Genomic DNA, 23087 nt, shown 5'->3' with positions numbered 1-23087 from the left:
GAAGGTGCTATAGAGTGACAGGACAAGGATAAATTGTGGGGAAAGATGAGAGAAGAAGAGTATATTTGCTTAATAGGTGTTAACTCTGCAAAAGTCCAAGATGAACGGAAGCTGAACTAGTTAGACTGGTAGTGCTATGTAGATACCTACCTTTAGAGTCCATTATGACAAAGCATGAAATAGGTTCTAGACCTCATCGATTCCCAGGATGCCAAAATCTCATAATTCTGAGATAATAGCTAAAGAATAGTAGTGATCTGAACTATGAGGATTAAGTTGAACTTGGAGTCAAAGGCTGTTCTAGACCATTTAAAGACTGGGAATTGAGAACTTCAAAGAGACCACTATACACATATCCTGTCTTATAAATCAATGACTCCCAAGTGATTAAGACCTCCAAAAATGGCCTAGATCCATCACATCTACATGTCTTGTGATAGGAATTAGTATTTTTGAGCCACTTTCCCTCCCTAGATCTCAGTCATGTGAATTATTCACATTACTATAGCACTTGAAGATTTTTCAAGAACTTCTCCCAGCAAGCCTGTGAGGTCTGTCAAAAAGCTGTGATTTCTTGGTGTGACTCTCTCCCATCAGAATATTAAATAGTTATTGGAAGCTTAAGTTCTCAGTTACCTGAGAAGTAAAGTGAATTGTCCATGTTCAGAGTATTGTTGGAGGCTTCAGATCTTTCTGGATACAAGTGCAGCATTATTCAATCCTACTAACTCCCTAAGAATTATTAGTCTAATAGTTAAGGAACCCGAGATTTAGAAAAGTTAAATAATTTTCCCATAGTCCCTCAACTATTAAGTGTCAAGAGTTAAGAAACCAGGCCTTTCCTACAAATGATTTTTCAAATGAGATTGGACTGGATCTCTAAAATTCTTTCTGCTGTAAGATCCAATGATATCCTAATTAATTAACATTAAGGCTCCTCCTTGTTTCTATTTATAAAGCAAATAAACGGGTTATTAAAAAAAAAACTTTTATTAATGTTGCAAAAAAGGACAGGTATAGTGACAGAATCTCTGTATAGCAGCAACATCCAGAAACTACCTTTTCTCCTTTTCTGAACAGCTCCCTTGCTAGGTCCCAAAGTAGATCTATCTGGAGAATTGGGAGTTTCAACCTCAGAGTGGGTAGGAACAGACCTGTGTAAGAAATCCCTCAACAGGAACACAACTTTGAACACATTCAACCTTGGGGACAAGAAGGATGACAAGAAAAGGACTAGGGCATTTAGGCCCTTTCCGAATCCTGAGGGCCAGCCCAACTTCTAGTCACAGGTGTAAGGGCACAGACACACCAGTGGTACTGACCAACTAAGGACAAGTGGAGTCTCATCCCTCAATTCATCAATTGCCCTGCCTGGAATGAGATAGCGATGAAACAAGACAAAACAACAAAGGAGGGGCTTTGGTGTGTGCCAGTCCCACTCCTGTTCTCCTTTCTAAAAAGGTCTTTGGCTTTATTAGGTGCCTCAGTCTAGGAGTATTGTGGTCCCAGAAAGTGGGAGCTTCTCAGCTTCTTCCTGTTTCACCCAGAGGAAAGGGAGATGCCCCACATCATTGTAGTCTCCCAATTGCTGATCAATCTCTGTCAGCTCACAAGGCTCAGCCCATATGTCCACAATCTTCCCCAAAGTGGAACAGCGTTCTTCCAGCTCTGCCCCTTCACTCTGCATCAGCAGATTGGCCAGCTCACTGCTGAGGCTCTGGATCACATCTTCTCTACCTTCTTCCCAAGCCTGGTTGATGTTCAAATCTTTGACAGGATCCCGAAGCTCCCCATGGGGTCCGAGGAGGTGCTGGTACCGCTTCTGCCACCGTCTACACACCATGACCTCCCTCACAGCCTCCTTGTTGGTGTGGAGCATCGCAAGGATGTGGCGGCATGGTAAGTGATAGCGCTGCTGGAAGGAGCAACTGCAAGTGCACCCGTCCTTGCTAACCTGGTGGGAATCCTCTAGTAATTGGACCTCTGTTGCACAGCTAGCCACTTCTACCAGCTGGGTAGAATTCTGCACAACTTCCCACTCATTATGGCAGAGCTGGTAGGCAAGATCAGAGCCATTCTTGTGCAAGGCCTCTAGCATGTTATCTCCAAAGGCCTGTGGCTTTTGCTGTGTCTGCTGCTGAGGATGCAGGGGGGCAGCTTCATTAGGGAGTTTGGAGGTCTTGGATAGATTAGATACATAACTATCTGTGGCTCCCTTGGGTCTCAGGGGAACATAACCCTTTGGCTTAGCCCTCTCCCCACTAGGGAGAGGTTGGGACAGGTTCTTCGGTCGTTTGGTGTTGAAAAAGTCAACATAATCCACAAAGCGCAAAATGCAGCCCACCAGGGACTGCTGTTCCCTGAAGAGACTAGATACTTTGCTTGTAACTAGGTCAAGGCTATCCATGTAAGTACTACAAGCATGAAGACCCTTCCTGGCATGCATATACCAAAGCAGCTCACAAGAGAACCAATGGGCTTGCAGGTAGCTATAGAGATCCTTGTCTAAGAGGGTTTCTGCCATTTCAGACAGTTTCTGTAGGCCAGGGCTTGAGGCAACAAAAACCGCTTCCCGCAAAGCCTCCTTCATCAGGTGCTTGAAGGATTGACTAGCTCGGCTCCTTTGCAGCTTCTTCTCTAGGAGTCGGGTTGTATGGTAAATGGAAAGCAGCACACGAGCTAACGGGAACAGCTCCTGCACCACATCCCGGTGCTGGAAGGATGGTTCCACAAAAATGACCCTGACTTTGGACCAGTCAGAATTGAACTCAGTGAAGACACTCAACATCTTGGCGACGGAGGAAGCAGTCTCTTCCCTGAGCACTGCAAAATGTACCACCCTTCCCTCTCGCTCCTTGCTTTCCACCAGAAAGGCATAAAGCACATGACCGTGTGCATTTTCTACCCTGTGCAGCAGGAGGTTTTCTGGGAAGCGAACAAAAAGGTCCTGCATCTTGCTGCTCTGGAAACTGAATCGGTCAAGGTCTTGGTTGCTGCCCACACTGAGAGAGGCCATGGATCCCATGTCTGCCTTGAGGAAATTCTTCATGACTTCTGCCACATGAGCCAAATCTAAAGAGGTGATGCCTTCTTGCTTCAATTCAGGAAGAACAGGGTCTTCATGGGGGGAAGAGGAGGGCTCAGCTAAGGATTTCTTGCCCATCCCAGGATCCTCAGAGGTGCTTTTTCCCTGCTTGGCGTCCATCCACAACAGTTTTGACTGAAATTTGCCAGAAGTATCTTCCTGGGACTTCTTACACAGTTCTGAGGTTCTTTGTCCAGGAGAAGAGCCAGCTTGTGGGACAGTAGCAGTTTTAGTTTCAACATGGATGTGCTGCGTGTTCAGTTCACTGATAAATAGTCTATCCAATTCCTCATCATATTGCAGGACTAAGTATGCTGGGCACATGTTGGGCTCCAGCTTCTGCTTTCTGTATGATTGGGCCCGGGTACAAACAAATTTCACCTGCATATACCTGAAGAACAGAGAAAAGAGAAACAATAAGAATTCTACAATGCCAGATTAAATTTCCTTACATCTAAAGATCAAGGATGCAACATCCTAGGAAATCCTAGGAGGGCAGTCAAAGAACTGAAGAAGCAACATCAAGCAATATGAAAGTAAAGAGAGATAGCCCAGCTAACATATAGAGTCAATACCATTGAAAGGATAAACAAATAGTGCTAATGCAGTTATGATACAGAAGGCTAGGAACTAGAAATCTTAGAGATATTAGTCTAAGCTTCCCCATTCTCCACCTCACCAAAAACAAAACAAAAAACAAACAAACCACTGAGGTATAGAGAAGTAAAGCCTATTAGTTCTTATTAGCATGATATGTGCTATGATAGAAACAATTCTAGAAACTTAGAGCAGGAAGGACTTCATAGATCATCCAGGTTATTTCCTATCCCAAGACTCAATTTTCTTTAACATCATCACTGCCAGAGAGCTATATAGTTCATAGACCTCTAGAAAAAGGAACTTAATTCTTTCTGGGGCAGATGATTCTACTTTGGGACAGCTCAAATAGAAAGGAAGGCTTTCTTTTCTATGAAGCTAAAATCTTTTTCCTTGTATCTTCCACCCATTGATTCTAGTTTTGTTGTCTAAAACCAGGCCAAGGGCACTGAATTTCTGACTCATTTCCCTCATATCCCTTTCAAAGATGCTAAACCAGTTTTGAGTCTCAGCTCTGATATCTCACATATTAGCTCTGTCACTGTGGATAGATCACTTTATCATTTAGATCTTAAGCTTCTTTATTTATAATTTTTAGTTCTTCCCTTTGATAGTATAGGCCCCATCCCATCCAAGCCTTCTAATGCTATATATGACCTCCCACAAAAAATCCACTCAGCCCAGTGTGGATCTATCTCTAATTCTCTTGATATAGTATAGAATATAGTAATTCTCAATCTTTTACTTTCTATGGGATCCTTCATTTAATTTCTGTTGATCTGTGACTACTGAAGATTTGGTCACAAGGCCCAAAGCAGGGGATCAGACAATCAAGGAACATGCACAAATAAAGTATTATGATCAAGGCTATTAATTATATGTCTATTTTCTCACTCTTTATTTCCCTCTGGAGTCACCATCTTTCCTCTCTAAATATGGAAAACTATTTTATAAGGATTATGGGAGTCCCAATCGTGGTCACAGAAACTCCCTCTTCCACACATCCAGATCTTATCTAATTATTTCAAATACCAGGCTCCTAGTAAACCCTTGCTATAAGGAAACTCTTCTTTTTTGTGAATTAAGGATACTTTTTATAATTTAATCATACATTATCTTTTGATATCTTGAATTACTGTTTTATTCTTTAACTTTTCATGTATTTTTCTTCATAAAGAGAATTAAGTCCAAACTCCTTAGCATGATATCCAAGATCTACTATATGATAAACTCTATATTTTCCACCTTCTCTTACTCTATTGCCTTCACTTTTGTTACACTTTAGTTAACCTGCAATATAGCCAATCCTGAACTTTTGCAAGGGTAGGATTGCTAGAAAATGGCATGAAAGTCAAAAACTTGAATGTTGATACATTTAATCTTTGGGAAACAGGAGGTTAAGATTGTGGTGACCACCTAAAACTGTAATATCTTACTATAGATCACTGAAAATATTTTTCTGCGTACAATTCTTTAAAAAACCATCAACAACAACAACAAAAACCTAATTGATTCTGACAATAATCACTTTATATTAACATATGAAATCTATAATACCATAAATATTTTCTCCGTTTTGTGGAGATAATGAATTATTGATTAACACCTGTTTAAGGACCATGTCTAAGTGAAGGGGCAGGTCAATTCTCTGAGAGCCTCCACATCTGTCAATCATCATCCTCTCACATGAAGAGATTTAGATCTCCAGCAGCCACTGGCAAGTGGCTCTGGTATCACAACAAATACCAAACTCAGGGCTAATGGTAGCTGCAAACATTCTGGCAAGAAGTTTAACGCTTTTTTCCCCCTCCCTAAGTGGTATCAGTGACTTTGCACATTTGAACTTAGTGCCCAAAGGACATGCATTACTCTTTGAGGGCATAATTAAAACACAAAACTTGAGTTTTAATGGTAAACAATGAAAATGAGGAACTGTCTTTAGAACAAAAGGGCAAAAAAGACCAGTAAAGTGCCTAGTAAAATACCAGGCTGCTCCACAAACTTTAATTAATTTTGCCTCTCATTTTCCTTTATCATATGTAGACTGAAATGTTTAGGGTTGCTAATACAAAAGTGAAAATGAAGTTATGAATAAAATTTTGCTAGTGCTTGAAGGTGAAAAAGTTAAGCCCTTGAATACTGAGGACTGACTGTACTTGTTACCCTTCACAATATCTAGCACTTTCCCACCTTTGTGCCTTTGCTTTCTTTTACTGTTTTCTGTGACTAAAGCACTATCTCCCCAAGTTCTGTTGAAATATTACTCTTCTTTCAAGTCCTAATTCCAATGCTTACTCTCCTAGGAAGCTTTTCTTGATGACTCCAGCAAAAAATCTTTTTCCTTTTAAATTTACACAGCAGTCTCTAGACTATGCTATACGCTATAATTATTTACTATACATTTAATTTATTGTACTGTGTATTAACCTTAGACTAAATATCAGGAGGACACAGATAATGTCTTAATCATCTTTGTATTTTCTGTAACAAAGGTATACTTACAGGCATTCATAGTAAATGCTTGCTGAATTAGCATTCTATTTCTTTTCAAAGGTCTCAAGAAGCAATTTTCATAGGCATTGATGATTACTGTGTACCAAACACAGTGCAATCATATATCTGAATTCAGGCTTTAGAAACTAAAATGTATTTCTTGTATACTTTCCTTTAGAAAGACAACCCTTCCTCCTCCAAACAAACAAATCCCAACCTATTCTCAGCTCTCAAAGAGCTCATGATCTAATCGGGGAGATAATATACAAATTATGTACACAAAAGATTCAGTAATCTCAGAGAGAAGATACTAACATGGAGAGAGATCTTGCAGAAGGTGGGATTTGAGGTAAGCTTGAAAGAAGCCAGGGAAGTCAGGAAATGGAGACAAGGAAGGACATTCCAAGAATGGAGAATAGCCAGGGGAAAAGCACAGGATTGGATTGAGAAACAATAAGGATTACTTGCAGAAAGGTAGAGTTCAATAACTTAGTTGGGTGGATATAGCTCATTCCTCAGTGTATTTATGAATACATACATGCAGACACGTGTACATGCACATAGAGAAGCAGTATGACATACTGAATATATCATTTAACTGGGAGTCAAAAAGATCTAGTCAAATCCTATCTAAGACATTTCCCGGGTTTGTGCACTGGGTAAGGCATCCCTCAGTTTATTTACATTTCAATTGAAGGGGTTGGGCTTGAAGAAAGGCCTCTAACATTCTTGACAGCTCTACATCTATGATCCTCTATCTTTCCAAATACTATCTTTTTTATCACAAAAGGATCTTAAGTTGAGCCCAGAACTGAAAACTGAAGAGTAGGCTAGATTATTAATTTTTTTAAATAGCTTTTTATTTACAAGTTATATGCATGGATAATTTTACAACATTGACAATTGCCAAACCTTTTGTCCAATTTTTCCCCTCCTTTCCCCCACCCCCTCCCCTAGATGGCAGGTTGAGCAATACATGTTAAATATGTTAAAGTATAAATTAAATACAAAATAAGTATACATATCCAAACAGTTATTTTGCTGTACAAAAAGAATCAGACTCTGAAATAGTGTACAATTAGCCTGTGAAGGAAATCAAAAATGCAGGCGGACAAAAATATAGAGATTGGGAATTCTATGTAATGGTTCTTGGTCATCTCCCAGAGTTCTTTTGCTGGGTGTAGCTGGTTCAATTCATTACTGCTCCATTGGAACTGATTTGGTTCATCTCATTGCTGAAGAAGGCCACGTCCATCAGAATTGATCATCATATAGTATTGTTGTTGAAGTATATAATGATCTTCTAGTCCTGCTCATTTCACTCAGCATCAGTTCATGTTAAGTCTCTCCAGGCCTTTCTGAAATCCTCCTGTTGGTCATTTCTTACCAAACAATAACATTCCATAATATTCATATACCACAATTAATTCAGCCATTCTCCAATTGATGGGCATCCACTCAGTTTCCAATTTCTGGCCACTACAAAGAGGGCTGCCACAAATAGGCTAGATTATTATCGACAAACTGTGAAGTACTTGGAATGACCTCTGTGACAAAGATCTATTTTTAAAATCTCAATATTCTTAGAGTACTGCTGTATAGGTTTCCAGTTAGTGAACTCCACCATTTCTGAAGAATGAAAATGAGGATCACCCAGAAAGCAAAAGAAATGCAGAAATACATCATGGACATGGAATTAAAAGGAAAAGAAAGATTAAGAACATGGTAAAAGCAACATAAAATTTAAAAAGTAGACTTGTCACATAGTAATGGCAAAGAATAATTATTGTCCACTGGTATCCTTTTGATGTCAAGAGAAAGTGGGAAAGGTCCCCACCATGTAAGACCTCAATGGTGAATTCCTGAGATTAAAAAGAAGTTATATAAAATAAACATTAATGAAATGGAATTGACATCCTGGAAGGGAATACCCACATCAATGGAGTCATAGATCCACTTCAGTTTATTGTAAGGAAAACTTTCCTAACCACTTGAGCTGTTAAATAGTAGGATGGGATGCCTTAGCAAGTAGCTAATTCTTTACTCACTTGAAGCTTTCAAGTGGAGGGCAGATGATCACTTGTCAGGGATGAGGTAAAGAGGATTCCTGTTTGGGTACAGGTTAAACAAGAACTGAGTCCCCTGCAACTCTTATGAATCAAAGACTAATTGGTGGGTGGAGCTGGCCATACACCCCTTCTTGAGAGTATTATTACCACACATACTCGCAACTACTTGCAATGAAGGCCAAAGCATTTTACCCTCCCAGTTGCAGACACTCAGCAAGGGAGGTTGTGAGCCTAGCTGTAAACAAAACTAAGAAAAACAGGATGTGCCTAGATTGGCATCACTAGGGTGGAGGGAGCAAGAGTTGAAAGATGCCTACATCTCCTATAAATACCATATATGGACATCTACATAGTTGATGAGACTATTAAAAAGCCTATTGATAAAGCCAGGAAGAAAGGCTCAAAATTACTGGCCAAATAAGCTCAAAGGCTCTTTCCAAGATCCCTGTTTGTGAAGGACACCACCATTCTCCCTAATTAAAAGCCTTCGAATTATTTGCTAACAAATTTTGTGACCTTGTTAGACAAGACAGATATTGCCTCGTAACTAAGTCTCTTCCTCTCTTTGGGTCTCAGTTCTTTTCTTCTTAAAAGTTGGGATAGATGATCATTAAAATCCCTTCTAACTCTAGCATCCTATGTATGATGATTCCATCCAGTTCTAATATTCTACAGCATTCAATTCCTTTTTCTTTCACCTCCCTTTCAGCTAACCTGTCATCACATTTTTTTTTTAATTGAACTAAATACAAAATGAGAAAAAACAGAATAGAAAAAGACAGAAAAGGAAAATAAACAAAATATTGTCATGTGCCCAGCAGAATATCAGGGAAGATTAAAAATATTTAATAAATTCCCACTTCAAGAAAGCATATATAATAATAGAAGAAATTATATTTATGAGTGTCCATATTTTCTTTCATGTTATTCTTTTGTTCTATACTATGCATTTTTTACTCTTCCCCCACCCTTCTCATCCCCTCTCACCTCCCCAAGCAGGCTACAGTTAAGCATAGATATGTGCATCTAAAACAATATTAATATGTCTGTCATAGTATGTAGATTTCTCTTGATTGACTCTTTAAGTATGACTGTCTAAGATCAATGATTACTAGCCCTATTTTTTTTCCTAATAAATTCTATTCTTAATCTTTGTTGTAATGTTAGTGTATAACTAATGGATCATTTACCTTAAAAACACTTTCAATCACTCAAGAAAACTTCTGACTGATCATTACAACATGACCCCTTGCCATAATATGATACATTTCTACACTAGCACAAACAAACCGAGCACCCTTTGATCTAACCGAAGGGGAATCCGAACTAGTCTCTGGGTTTAATGTAGAATATGCTGCTGGTCCTTCGTATTTCTTATAACTGCTAACTCTTCTATTTTAATTCTTCTCCTTAACTTGCCTTGTTACTATTTAACCTCTTCCCACCCTTTCCTTCCCATTCTGATTCCCATTAAGCTACATAGTTTATCCCATTCCTGTTAATCTAAACACTCTCCTGTACTCTACCTTATCTAATGCTTCCCTTTCTCCCCCTTTTCTTCCTTGTCCACCTTGTCCCACTGGCATAAATCTACATATTTTTCTATACTCCATTTTATCCTATTCCTTCTTCCCTTGTTTATAAATTTTGGAAGGTGCTATATTTTTGTAGTATATATATGTAGCGTTCCCTATTTAATATATTCCTTGTGTAAATAGGTTTTCAGAACTATGAGCCCTCGTTCCCCTTTCCCCCACAATGCCTTCACATTGGTTTTTCCTCTGAACCTCATTTGTATAACATAATTATTATTTTTACCTTTTCCTAGACAGTTTTGTCTTTTAGAATCATCATACCAACTCTGTCCCAATCTTTCTTTTGAGTAACCCAATTACTCATGTCAAATTTAAACCATGTTGAGTTCCTCTAAATTAGTCTTTGATATTGGCTCTTAGGTGTTAAAGTTTGTATTAAGTTTGGGTTTAGCAGAGACTAAGATCTAAAAATCTACAAGTTCATTGAATATCCATTTTTTTTCATTCAATGTTATGTATAACTTGCTGAATATGACAGTTTAAGCCTCAGGCCAAGTTCTTTCGATTGTCAATATATATATTATTGCTGCACATGCACTCTTTTATTGTGGCTGTTGATAAATTCTGTACAATTTTAATTGTAGCTTCCGCATATTTGAATTTTTTTGTTTCTTGCAAAATTTTCTTTTTGATCTTGGGGTTTTGAAATTTGGCAACAATGTTCTTATGTGTTTTCCATAAAGGATGTTTTTGAGCAGAATTTTTTTTCTATTTCCATTTTCCCCTTGTCTTTTATCACTCCAGGGCAATTTTCTTTAATGATTTCTTGCATTATTGTGTCAAGGTTCTTTTTTTGATTACAGCTTTCAGGTAGTCTAATTATTCTTATATTTTCTTTTCTTGATCTGCTCTCCAGATCTGTTGTTTTTCTTGTTTCACATTCTGTACTATTTTTTCATTTTTTAAATAATTCTTGGTCTCTTATACTTCACTGGTTTCCCCTTGCCCAGTTCTAATTTTCAAAGAATTCTTTTCCTCTTTAAGACTCTATCTCCTTTTCTAGTTTTTTTCAATAATCTTGCTTTTCTTGGATTTTTTTTTTATGGTTTTGTTTTGTTTTTAAGTTTTTCCTCAATCTCTGTCACTTGATTTTTAAAGTCTTTTTTGAGTTCTTCTATAAATTCTTTTTGAAAAGGTAGCCATTTATACCCAGAAAAAGAACTCTGGGAGATGACTAAAAACCATTACATTGAATTCCCAGTCCCTATATTTATGCACACCTGCATCTTTGATTTCCTTCACAAGCTAATTGTACAATAATTCAGAGTCTGATTCTTTTTGTACAGCAAAATAATGTTTTGGTCATGTATACTTATTGTGTATCTAAGTTATATTTTAATATATTTAACATCTACTGGTCATCCTGCCATTTAGGGGAGGGGGTGGGGGGTGGGGTAAGAGGTGAAAAATTGGAACAAGAGGTTTGGCAATTGTTAATGCTGTAAAGTTACCCATGTATATATCCTGTAAATTAAAGGCTATTAAAAAAAAAAAAAAAAAAAAAAAAAAAGTAGCCATTTAACCTTACTCTTTGGGATAGAAGAGGCTTTAAAAAACAAACAAACTTAACTATCCTCCTCTGAAGATGAATCCCTTTCTTTCCTATTCTCACTGTAAGTTTCTATGTGATTGGGTCCTTTCTTTGCTTGTTCACTTTTTTTTTTTTTTTTTTTAAACAAGAACTACTAGTGTAAGTACCTCCAATCCTGGGTTTGGGGAGTTGATGCCTCTAGCTTCACTTCAATTCTTCCCTCTGACCTAAAGCCCCAAAGCAAAAGCTCCACCCTCCTGCACGTGCCCACAGCAATGAGCATCTCTGCCCCACTCTGCATTCACCGGATGTGTTGGTTCCTGCCTACTCAGGGCCACATCTTTGCAGAAGTTCCCTCCATCTTCCCAGACTCAAATCCTGATTTCCCACCCTGGGAGGTGAAAGTTCCTGTGATTCTAGCTGAGGCTCCAGTAGAACCCAGCTAGCTGCAGAGTTCCCCACTTCCTATTTCTATGGAGCTAACCTGGAGGTGTTTGCACTTCACTGGTTAATCCCGTCCTGAGGTCTTTCTTCTGGTCTTCTCAGGTTGGACCCCCGTTCTGTCCCAAGTCTTCTCTGTTTTTCATCAGTCTAGGTTCACCCTGAGGCACAAATTTATTCTGTTTATGGGAGAAATCTGGAGAGCTTGAAATTTTCTGACCTATTCTGCCATATTCCCACAATCCTCCCCATCATCACATTCTAAATATTCTTCTCATAACTCCCTCCCTCACCCTCTGCCCAGATTTGTCCCTTTTCTATTTCTAATGCACAGGGTGATATAATGGGAAAACACTATGTGGTCAGGCACTGCTCCTGAATTCCAACTCCATTACTACCTTGGGAAAATAGAGGAGAAGGTGGTGGTGGTGATGGTAGTAGAGGTTTCCTGCAATCCTAAATACTAGTTTTAACCCACAACTTTTTTATCTCATGGTTTTACAATAAAGTCCTCATAAGTAATTTTCTACTCTTTTATCTTATTGCTATGTGCTTATGCAACTGTGTAATAATGCCTCCTATATTGATGGATTTATGTATACCTTGTTTCAAGTGAGCCCCTCGAGAAACCCGCTAATCTGATTTGATTTTCTATTTCCTTTGGTATTTTTCATCTCCCTTCCTGAGATGTCAGGGAAGGCGTGATCACCTTTTTGGAGTTCTCACCTCCTTAAGAAGTCAAGGAGGTTATGATTGCTTATGTTCTAAATCAAAAGAAAAGGGGAGATGTTGGAATCTTTACAAAGTGTTAAGCCATTGGAGCTGGATCTATTGGTAACACTACTAATTAATGTTATCTCCTTTCAACATCTCTTTATTAATATCATTGTCATGCGTTTCCTTAAGGTTATAGACAATGTTTTAAGATACAATGCAAAGAACACTGGACTCAGGAAAGCTAGCTTCAAATCTTGCTCTTCAACTTACTATCTTTATAACCTTGAACATATCAATCTAATTCTTTGAGCCTCAGGTTCCTCATCTAGAAAACTGAGGACATGATACAATAAATATTATATGTAGTAAAGGGCCATGGAAAGACACTGAAAACTAATTAGAAAATAGGCAATCTAATATTAAAGAATGAGGGAATCAAATAACAAATCATAGAAATAATAATTTCATCAAAGAGAACAACAATAACGAGAAAACACACCAAAATTTATGGGATGCAGCCAAAGCAGTTAAAATTGAAAGTAAGAAAACACTTGAACTAATATATAAAACTAAGCTTGTTTTAGGAAAAACAATAAAACAGATAAATCTTTGGTTAATTAAATTTTAAAAACATAAATTAATAGAATAGAAAGAGAAAAAGAATGAATTCAACCCCAATGAAAAGAAAATTAAAACAATAATTAGAAACTATTTTGCTCAACTGACAATCTGACAATCTAAGTGAAATGGATAAATATTTACAAAAATGTAAATTGCCGCAATTAACAGAAGAAAAAATAAAATATTTAAACAACTCCATTTTAAAAAATGAAATTGAACTAGCCATCAATGAACTTAATAAGAAAAAATCTCTAGGGTCAGATGGAATTACTAATTAATTCTACCAAAAAGTTAAAGAACAATTAATTCCAATACTATATAAACTTTTTGAAAAAACAGGCAGAGTCCTATTATGTTATTTTTATGATACAAATACAATACTGATGCCTAAAACAGGAAGAGTTAAAACAGAAAATTACAGACCAATATTCCTAATGAATATCAATGCAAAAAAATTTAAAATAAAATATTAGCTAAGAGATTACTCCAATTTATGACCAGGTCAAATTTAAACTAAGAATGCAGAGTTTCATCAGTTGAGAAATGGCTAAATAAGTTATGGTATATGAAGATAATAAAATACTATTGTTCTATAAGAAATGATGAGCAGGCTGATTTCAAAAAAGCCTGGAAAGACTTACATGAACTGATGCTAACTAAAGCAAGGAGAACCAAGAGAACATTGTACACAGTAACAAGATTTTGTGGTGATCAACTGTGATGGATTTGGTTCTTTTCAACAATGAGGTGATTCAAGGTAATCCCAATATTGAGATGGAAAGTACCATTTGTATCTAGAGAGAGAGCTATTGAGATTGAATGTATATCAAAGCATAGTATTTTCATCTTTTGTTGTTGTTGCTATTTGTTTGCTTGTGGGTGTTTTTTTTTAAACTTTTGATTTGATTTTTCTTGCTCAGCATGATGAGCATGGAAACATATTTAGAAAAATTATACATATTTAACCCATATCTGATTGCTTGCTATCTTGGGGAGGGGAAAGGGAGCAGAGAGGGAAAAAAAGGTTAGAACACAAGGTTTTGCAAAGGTGAATGTTTAATCTTTGCCTGTATTTGGAAAAATAAAATACTATTAAAAATAAACTAAAAATCTCCCCAACAATGCAGGGCTGGTTCAATACTAAGAAAATTATCAGCATAATTGACCATATCAATAACAAAACAGAAATCATATGATTATCTCAATAGATGAAGAAAAACTTTGACAAAATACAACACCTATATTTTATTTTATTTTTCCAAATATAAGCAAAGATAGTTTTCAACATTTACCTTTGAAAAAAATTTTTTTTTCCAAATTTTTTTCCTTCCCTTCCTCTCCCCCACCAAGACAGCAAGCAATCCTATATAAAACAGGTACAATTCCTCTAAACAATATTTCTATATTCTATACATTGTGCAAGAAAAATTTGCTCAAAAGAGGAAAAAACATGAGAAAGAAACAATAACTACAATTATAAAAAGATAAAAATACTATACTTTGCTCCACATTCAGTTTACATAGTTCTCTCTGAATAAGAATGGCACTTTCTATCACAGTTGATCGTTATATGATCTTGTTACTATGTACCATGTTCTCATTTCTGCTCACTTCACTTATATCATTTCATGTCTCTACTCTACAAGCTTTTCTGAAATCAGCCTTCTTATCATTTCTTTTTCATTTCCTGGTTTTTTTTTTTTTAATAGCTTTTTATTTACAAGTTATATGCATGGGTAATTTTATAGCATTCACAATGGCCAAACCTTTTGTTCCAATTTTTCCCCTCCTTCCCCCCACCTCCTCCCCTAGATGGCAGGATGACCAATACATGTTAAATATGTTGAAGTATAAAGTAAATACAAAATAAGTTGCTTATCATTTCTTATAGGAAAATAATATTCCATTATATTCATATACCTTAACTTATTCAGCCATTCCCTAATTGATGGGCATCCATTTAAATTTCCAATTCTTTGTCACTATACAAAGGGCAGCTACCAACATTTTTGCACATGTTTTCCTTCTTTTATGATACAGACTCAGCAAAGACTGATGGATGGACAGTTTTATAACTCTTTGTGCATAGTTCCAAACTGCTCTCCAGAAAGGTTGGATCATTTCACAACTCCACCAACAATGCATTAATATCCCAGTTTTCCCTTCCAAAATTGATCATTATCTATTCCTGCCATCTTAGCCAATCTGATATAGCAACTATTCCTATTAAAAATATTAAAGATCCATGGAGAAGAAACAAATTTGTGGCAAAAGAACTAAATTACGTTGTGAAATACAAAATGGCCATTTTGATTATATTAAGTTAAAAAGGTTTTATATAATCAAAACTATCAAATGCAGACAAGATTAGAAGGGAAGCAGAAAACTGGGGAAAACATTTTATATCCAAGGGTTCTGATAAAAACCTCATTTCTAAAGTATATAAATAAATGACTCAAATTTATAATACAAGCCATTCTCCAGTTGATAAATGATGAAAGGATATGAACAATTTTCAGATGAAGAAATTAAAATCATTTCTAGTCATATGAAAAATGCTCTAAATCACCACTGATTAGAGAAATGCAAATTAAGGTAACTCTGAGGTATCACTACACATCTCTTAGATTGGCTAAAATGACAGGAAAAGATAATGATTTAGACTAATTCCAATCTAAAAACTATCTATACATATTTTTTGAAAATAAAAAGCTTAAAAAAATACTAAAGATAATAGGAATAAATGGAACTTAAAATGGTAGCAATATTTAAGCATTATATTTAATGGGGATAAGCTAGAAGCCTTCCCAAGAAGGTCAGAGGTGAAGAAAAGATACTCATTATCACCATTATTATTCTTTTTTTTTTTTTTTAAATTTAATAGCCTTTTATTTACTGGATATAAACATGGGTAACCTTACAGCATTAACAATTGCCAAACCTCTTGTTCCAATTTTTCACCTCTTACCCCCCCCCACCCCCTCCCCTAGATGGCAGGATGACCAGTAGATGTTAAATATATTAAAATATAAATTAGATACACAATAAGTATACCCGACCAAAACGTTATTTTGCTGTAGAAAAAGAATCAGACTCTGAAATATTGTACAATTAGCTTGTGAAGGAAATCAAAAACGCAGGTATCACCATTATCATTCAATGTAATACTGAAAATGTTAATTTTAGCAATAAAAGAAGAAAAAGAAACTGAAGTAATTAGAATAGGCAATGAGGAAACAAAACTATCACTCTTTGTAGATGATGTTAATATACTTAGAGAATCAACTAAAAAACTACTTGGAATATTTACCATCTTTAGCAAAGTTGCAGGACATAAAATAAACTCACATAAATCACTAGCATTTCTATATATTACTAACAAAACTTAACAGCAAGAGACAGAAAGAGAAATTCCATTAAATATAACTATAGATATATTTTAACATTTAATATGTATTGGACTACCTTCCATCTAGGGGAGGGGTGAGGGAAGGAAGGGAAAATTTGGAACAGAATGTTTTGCAAGAGTCAATGTTGAAAAATTATCTATGCATATGTTTTGTAAACAAAAAGCTATAATAAAACTTAAAAAACATAACTGTAGCCAACATAAAATATTTGGGAATCTTCTTGCCAAGACCAACCCAGGAACTATATGAACATAATTACAAAACACTTTTCACATAAAGTCAGATTTAAATAATTGGAAAAATATCAATTACTCATGAGTAGGCCAAACTAATATAATAAAAATGACAATTCCACCTAAATTAATGTACTTGTTCAGTGTCATATCAATCAAACTGCTAAAGAAAAATTATTTTATAGTGTTACAAAAAAATAAAAAAATTCATTTGGAACAACAAAAGTCAAAAATATCAAGGGAATTAATGAAAAAAAAATTACCAAGAATGGTAGTCTCACAGTACCAGACCTAAAACTTTTATAAAGCAAATCATCAAAACCACATGGTACTGGCTAAGAAATAGAGTGGTGGATCAGTGGAATAGGTTAGATTCACATGACACAATAATAAATGACTATAGTAATCTAGTGTTTGATAACTCTGAACTCCAGCTTATGGAATAAGAACTCACTATTTAAAAAAGATTGCTGGGAAAACTGGGAAATAGTATGTTAGAAACTAAATATAGACCACATTTCATACTCCACACCAAAATAAAGTCAAAATGAGTACCTGATTTAAGAATAAAGGTTGAAATTATAAGCAAATTATAAGAGCTAGATATAGTTTACCTATCAGATCTTTGGGATCTTTGGACGAATTTATGACCAAAGAACTAGAGAACACTATGAAATCCAAAATGGACAACTTTTATTCGGTTAAATTAAAAAGATTTTGCATAAATAAAAATCACCACAGCCAAGATTAGAGGGGAAACAGAATGCTAGGAAACAATATTTATACCCGTATTTTTAATAAAGGCCTCATTTCTAAAATACATAAAGAATTCAAGAAAACAAGTCAAATTTATAATACAAGTAAGTCATTCCCCAATTGATAAAGTTATAAGGCTATCAATAGAGAATTTTCAGATAAAGAAATTAATGGCATTTTTAGTCAAATGAAAAAATGCTGTAAATTACTATTGATTAGAGATGCAAATTAAAACAACTCTAAGAAATCTATCAGATGAGAGGAAAAGATAACGATAAATTTGAAGAGGATGTGGGAAAACTGGAATAAGTAAATCAAATACTACATCACTTAAGGTACATACATTGTTGGTGGAATTATGAAATGATCCAACCATTCTGCAGAGTAATTTGGAACTATGTCCAAAGAGCTATAAAACTCTGTATACTCTTAGACTCAGAAGTCTCAATTCTGGGTCTGTATCTCTAAAAAATCATAAAAAAGGAAAAAGGATCCATATATACAAAAATATATGTAGCAGCTTTTTATGGTGGCAAGGAACTGGAAACTGAATATATATACCCATTAGCTGGGGATGGCTGAATAAGTTATGGGATATGAATATTTTTGTTCTATAAGAAATAAGGCTGACTTCAGAAAATCCTGAAAAGAACTATGTGAACTGATATTGAGTGAAGTAAGCAGAACCAGGAAAACAATGGGCAACAAGTTTATGCGATGATCAACAGTGACAGACTTCATTCTTCTCAGTGGTTCAGTGATCCAAGATAAATCCAATAAACTATAGATGAAAAACATCGAATTATGGAGATTGAATGTAAACAGCACATGCTATGTTTATTATTTTTTTTCTTGTTTTTTTCCTCTCCTGATTTTTCTCCCTCATCATGATTCATAAAGATATATGTAAAAAAAAAAAAAGGAATATATGTATAACTCCCCAAAATGTTTTGATTTTAACTGAAAAAAAAAAAAAAAGAATATCTAGGGAATTAATGAAAAAAAAAAAAATACTAAGGAAGATGGCTAGGCCATACCAGCCTACTTAGCCATACCAGATCTAAAACTATATTATAAAGTATCAATTATCAAAACTATTTGATATTGGCTAAGAAATAGAGTGGTGGTTCAGTGGAATAGGTTAGGTACATAAGTAGCAGTACCAGTACAAGATTCCAGCTTCTGGGATGAGAAGTTACTATTTAACAAGAACTGCTAGAAGAACTGGAAAATAATATGCCAGAAAGTAGGCATTGACATCATCTCACACCATATACTAAGATAGGGTCAAAGTGGGTATTACAAATCAAACATTTACTGATAATAATAATTTTGTGACCTCCCCCACATTTAGTTACAAGACTGAGATGGGGTCGTGAATCAAAGTTTAAGAAGCTGGGATTTAGACATAAAAGGTGATACTACAAGGAAATTAGGAGAGCAAGGAATAGTTTACCTATATATGAGACTAAATACAAGAGAATGAACATTATGAAATGCAAAATAGACAATTTTGATTACTTTATATTAAAAAGATTTTGCACAAATATAACCAACACAAAGATTAGAAAGGAAGCAGAATGTTGGGAAACTTATTTCAGCCAGTGTTTTTTGTTAATGGCATTTCTAAAACATACAGAGAACTGAAATAAATTTATAACAGAACTCATTCCCTAATTGACAAATAAGTCAAAAGATATGATCAGGCAGTTCTCAAATGAAGAAATTAAAACTAACTATAGTGATATGAAAAATGCTCTAATTACAATTAATCAGAAAAATGAAAATTAAAACAACTCTTAGGTACCCTCTCACACCTATCAGATTGGCTAAAATAACAGGAAAAGAAAATGGCAAATGTTGGATGGGATAGGAGAAAAATGGGACATTGATGTACTGTTGGTGCAGTTGTGAAATGATCCAATCATTATGGAGAACAATTTGGAACTATGCCCAAAGTGCTTTAAATTTATGCCTATTCTTTGATCCAGCAATGCCACTACTAAGTCTGTACCCCAAAGAGATAAAAAAGAGAAAAGGACTCATATATACAAAAATATTTCTAATAGCTCTTTCTGTGGTGCCAAGATTTGGAAATTGAGGGGATGCCCATTCAATGGGTAATGGCTAAACAAATTATGGTATATGAAAGTAATGGAATCCTATTGTGCTATTACAAATAATGAGCAGGAAGATTTTGTTTTTTCTCTTTTTATGTTCTGATTTTTCTTTCACAACCTGGCATGTATAAATATGTTAAACTTGATTGTTGCATATATATACATAATCCAAATGAGATTGCTTATCATCTTGGAGAAGGGCTTGAGGAGGAAGAAAAAATAACTCAAAATCTCATGAAAATGAATACTGAAAACTATTTTTACATGTAATTGGAAAAAATAAAATACTATCAGGTAGGGAAAATTTTTTTTTTTTAAACTGAGGTGCACAGCTGATTAAAAGAGCTTCCTACCTTGTGGGGGATCACAGAGTGACTGGTTGCAAGATCCGTGAACCCAAACATATAAAAGCATTGTTAGATATGTATGTAGTTCCACCAAAATATGCAGGGCAAACTGTTTGCTTTCTTTTCACAGATTTATGTAACTAATCTTCATTTTTGGCCAAAAGGGAGGAAAAAAAAACTTTTTAAAAATTAACCTAAAATTAACCCAAGCTACTTCTAGCTACATATTCTTTCCAAGTAGACAGGCATGCCTAATCAGACTGTGAAGTATCTGATGTTTTTGAAGTCAACATAAGTTTGTATAAGTGGAATTTTCATCACTCCAACCAAATTACCAGTCTCAGAAATTGGCAAAACAATAGCAGCAATAGTCTAAATAGCAAGCTCAATTAAATGAATGTGACCAATAAGCAAACACCACCTTCAGAAATAAGATTACTTTGCATACATATATTTCTAGCTTTCAAATGTATGGAGGCTTGTGAAGAATTAAATCCAAATTATTTTTAAAGTGCTAGGGAGTTCACTTATCTTTACATCAATGGATGATAAAGATAGCAAAAATTGGGGTACATGACATTTTTTAAAAAAAGGCATCTACCTCCTTAGAAAAGGTAGGAACATGGGGCCTAGTTGGTGGAATGGATAGAGCATTAACTCTGAAGTCAGAAGGACCCAAGTTCAAATTTGACCTTAGACACTTAACACTTCCTAGCTGTGTGACCCTGGGCAAGTCACTTAACCCCAATTGCCTCAGGGGAAAAAAAAAGAAGAAAAGGTAGGAAATCTTGGACTAGAAGTTCTCCATTAGACAGTATCCTTGCCACAACTATTGGTATAATTTACTGCCTTGCATTAACCAACAGTTTTTCATTTTGCTGATTCACCTTGTATACTGCTTCCTGACCATTTTCCTTAACATGTGACTAGAAGGGCTTAAAGAACACTGAACTGGAACACAGAAGATGCTAAATTTTTTTCTGGCCTATCATTCATTTGGGCAAGTTACCAGGTTTTTTTCAGTCTTAAGTTTCTTGCCTACATAAAAAGGGAGTAATAATCTCTGCCCTACATATCATGATGCTGTTGCAAGGATTGAATGAAACTATGTATGAAGAAATGATATATAAACAGTAACATGCTCCTGTAGATGTAAGAAACTATAATGAGTCATATTTCCATGTTACTTTAGAAGATAATTTCTGGAAAAAAAAAAAAAAAAGAAGGTAATTTCTGCACAATAGCCTGATGACATGGGTAGAAGTATTACGATCTCTATCTTATAGATAAGAAAACAACTTGACTATGTAATTCATTTGATCCTTGGAACAAACTGTAAGTCTAGAGAGCAGAGAATAGATTATTTCTTTCACATTGTGCTGAAGGACAGTGCAGAGTACCCTAGTTAAGAATTCATTGGATCATAGGTTTCAGACCTAGACAGGATCTCAAGAGATCATCTGGTCCAGCTGAGGCCCAGGAACCTCATTTTACAGAGAAGAAAAGTAATAACCTATGGTTATAAACTGAAGATCCCAAAAGCACATACATAAGGGAGATGTAGTACTTTATTATGCTAAGAGAATGAGATATGAAGTCAAGAAGCCTCAGTTCAAGTCTCAGTTGGGTTACAAACTTAGGTTTGAGGAAATTTTTTCCTTTTGTGGGGCTTCAGTTTTCTCATCTCTAAAATGGAGAGCAAATGTTTGGTTGATTTCATTATAAGGGAATTATTAGGATATTAGGATAGTAATTTGCTCAACTTCAAGTCAATCTATTACTAATTTATAGTAATCCCAGCTGTAGGGGTATATTATGTAAGTGAATGAAGGAATTTTTCATGATGAGTGGAACACGGAGTCGATCTTGGATATATCCAATTTCAACAATAAAAGGCATAGAAAGAGTACACTCTAACACAGGAAAATGGCCAGCAAAAGAGCATGAACTGGGAGCTGGCACAGCTAGTACTAATCTAATACCTATTATGCGTGAGGCAGCGCTCTCAGTTTTTTTCAAACATTCTCATCGGATCCTCGCAATCCCCACAAAGCAGGTACTACTGTGTCATTGACTGCCCAAGGATGAAGGGCTACAATCTGAGGTCATAGAGCTTCCCGATTCCACAGTACCACCTAGATGATCCCGGAAAAGGAAGTGACCTAATTGGGCCATAAAAATAATCCACACAGATTTCTGAAGCCCTTTCAATTCATTCTATTTCGTGTGATCTTCTCAAAGCTTTGGGAGAGATGACAGGGTCGTCCCAATTTTACAGATGGAGACACTGAAGCTCAGTATCTGAGGCAGGAGAGCAGCCTAGGTCCTGCCGATTACAAATCTAGCATTCTAGCCACATCATGCCGCCTCTGCCTAGGATGCCCGACAGGGAGTAGCATGAATTAAGAGAGCAAACAGGATATGGAGTGAGGTTCTGGATTTGGTGGGAGCTACGGCAGGTTATAGAACAGGAGAGTGCTGTGGTGTGAGGGAGAGAGAACACTGGCTTTGCGGGACTCACATCCAAGCTCTACGGCTCAACGGCCAGTACGGCCTAAAGGAGGTCCACAGTTCCCTTTCCTGCCCTCGTTCCGTGGGACCTAGCGGGTGGTGGGTGCAGGGCAAGCGCCTCGGTCAGTGGGGAAGGGATGCTGGGGTCGCTTCCCTTCCCTGGCATCCCCCCCCTCCGCACGCGGGCCCAGGGGAGGCACTCTTACGTGATGTCCTCACGGATGGAGGTGCCATGGTTGAGGTTATGGAAGCGGACGGAGATGCAGTTCCTCAGACCGAAGGTGCATTTGTTCTTCCTCTTGTAGGCATTGAAGCACTCTCTGAAGTCCTCAAAGGTCTGGAAGTGGCTGCCCAGCTCCATTGCTCCCCTCTACCCCCGAGGAGCAAAGGGGTCCCTGGGGCCGGGCCCAACCAAAGAGGTCAGAGGTCACCAGAGGGTCAAAGGTCACACAGATGCTGTGAACGGGGTAGAGAGACCCATATATGGCACTTTGTGGGTACTTGTGGCCAAGAACTTGACATTAAGCTGGGGTCTCTCAAAGCTCCCCCAACCCTGGGTTA

General features: G+C 36.3%; 1 protein-coding gene across 2 annotated transcripts; it reads right to left on the bottom strand.

Annotated features, from left to right (window-relative positions):
- Window positions 1-523: 523 nt before the first annotated feature.
- On the bottom strand, window positions 524-22909 carry ZSWIM3 (zinc finger SWIM-type containing 3). Of its 2 annotated transcripts, XM_031954574.1 has the most exons (3): window positions 22733-22854; window positions 11855-11972; window positions 525-3476 (listed from the first exon to the last, which is right to left on the bottom strand). In XM_031954574.1, the coding sequence occupies exon 3, from the start codon at window positions 3470-3472 to the stop codon at window positions 1484-1486; it is 1989 nt and encodes a 662-aa protein (XP_031810434.1). In that variant the 5' UTR covers window positions 3473-3476; window positions 11855-11972; window positions 22733-22854; the 3' UTR covers window positions 525-1483. The 2 variants fall into 2 exon arrangements, with proteins under 2 accessions (XP_031810433.1, XP_031810434.1); XM_031954573.1 differs by lacking the exon at window positions 11855-11972 and having other exon boundaries at window positions 524-3476; window positions 22733-22909.
- Window positions 22910-23087: the final 178 nt, after the last annotated feature.

This window comes from Sarcophilus harrisii, chromosome 2, assembly GCF_902635505.1.
Source record: "Sarcophilus harrisii chromosome 2, mSarHar1.11, whole genome shotgun sequence".
Lineage (NCBI taxonomy): Eukaryota > Metazoa > Chordata > Mammalia > Dasyuromorphia > Dasyuridae > Sarcophilus > Sarcophilus harrisii.
Note: the sequence above shows the minus strand (reverse complement) of the source record. Positions and strands in the feature narration are given on the sequence as shown.

Excerpts from the sequence above, each read along its gene's own strand:
- ZSWIM3 (XM_031954573.1), bottom strand. The coding sequence starts at position 22,887 with ATGGAGCTGGGCAGCCACTTCCAGACCTTTGAGGACTTCAGAGAGTGC. Across the intron at positions 3,477-22,732 it reads TCCATCCGTGAGGACATCAC|GTATATGCAGGTGAAATTTG; the intron begins GTAAGAGTGCCT and ends TCTGTTCTTCAG.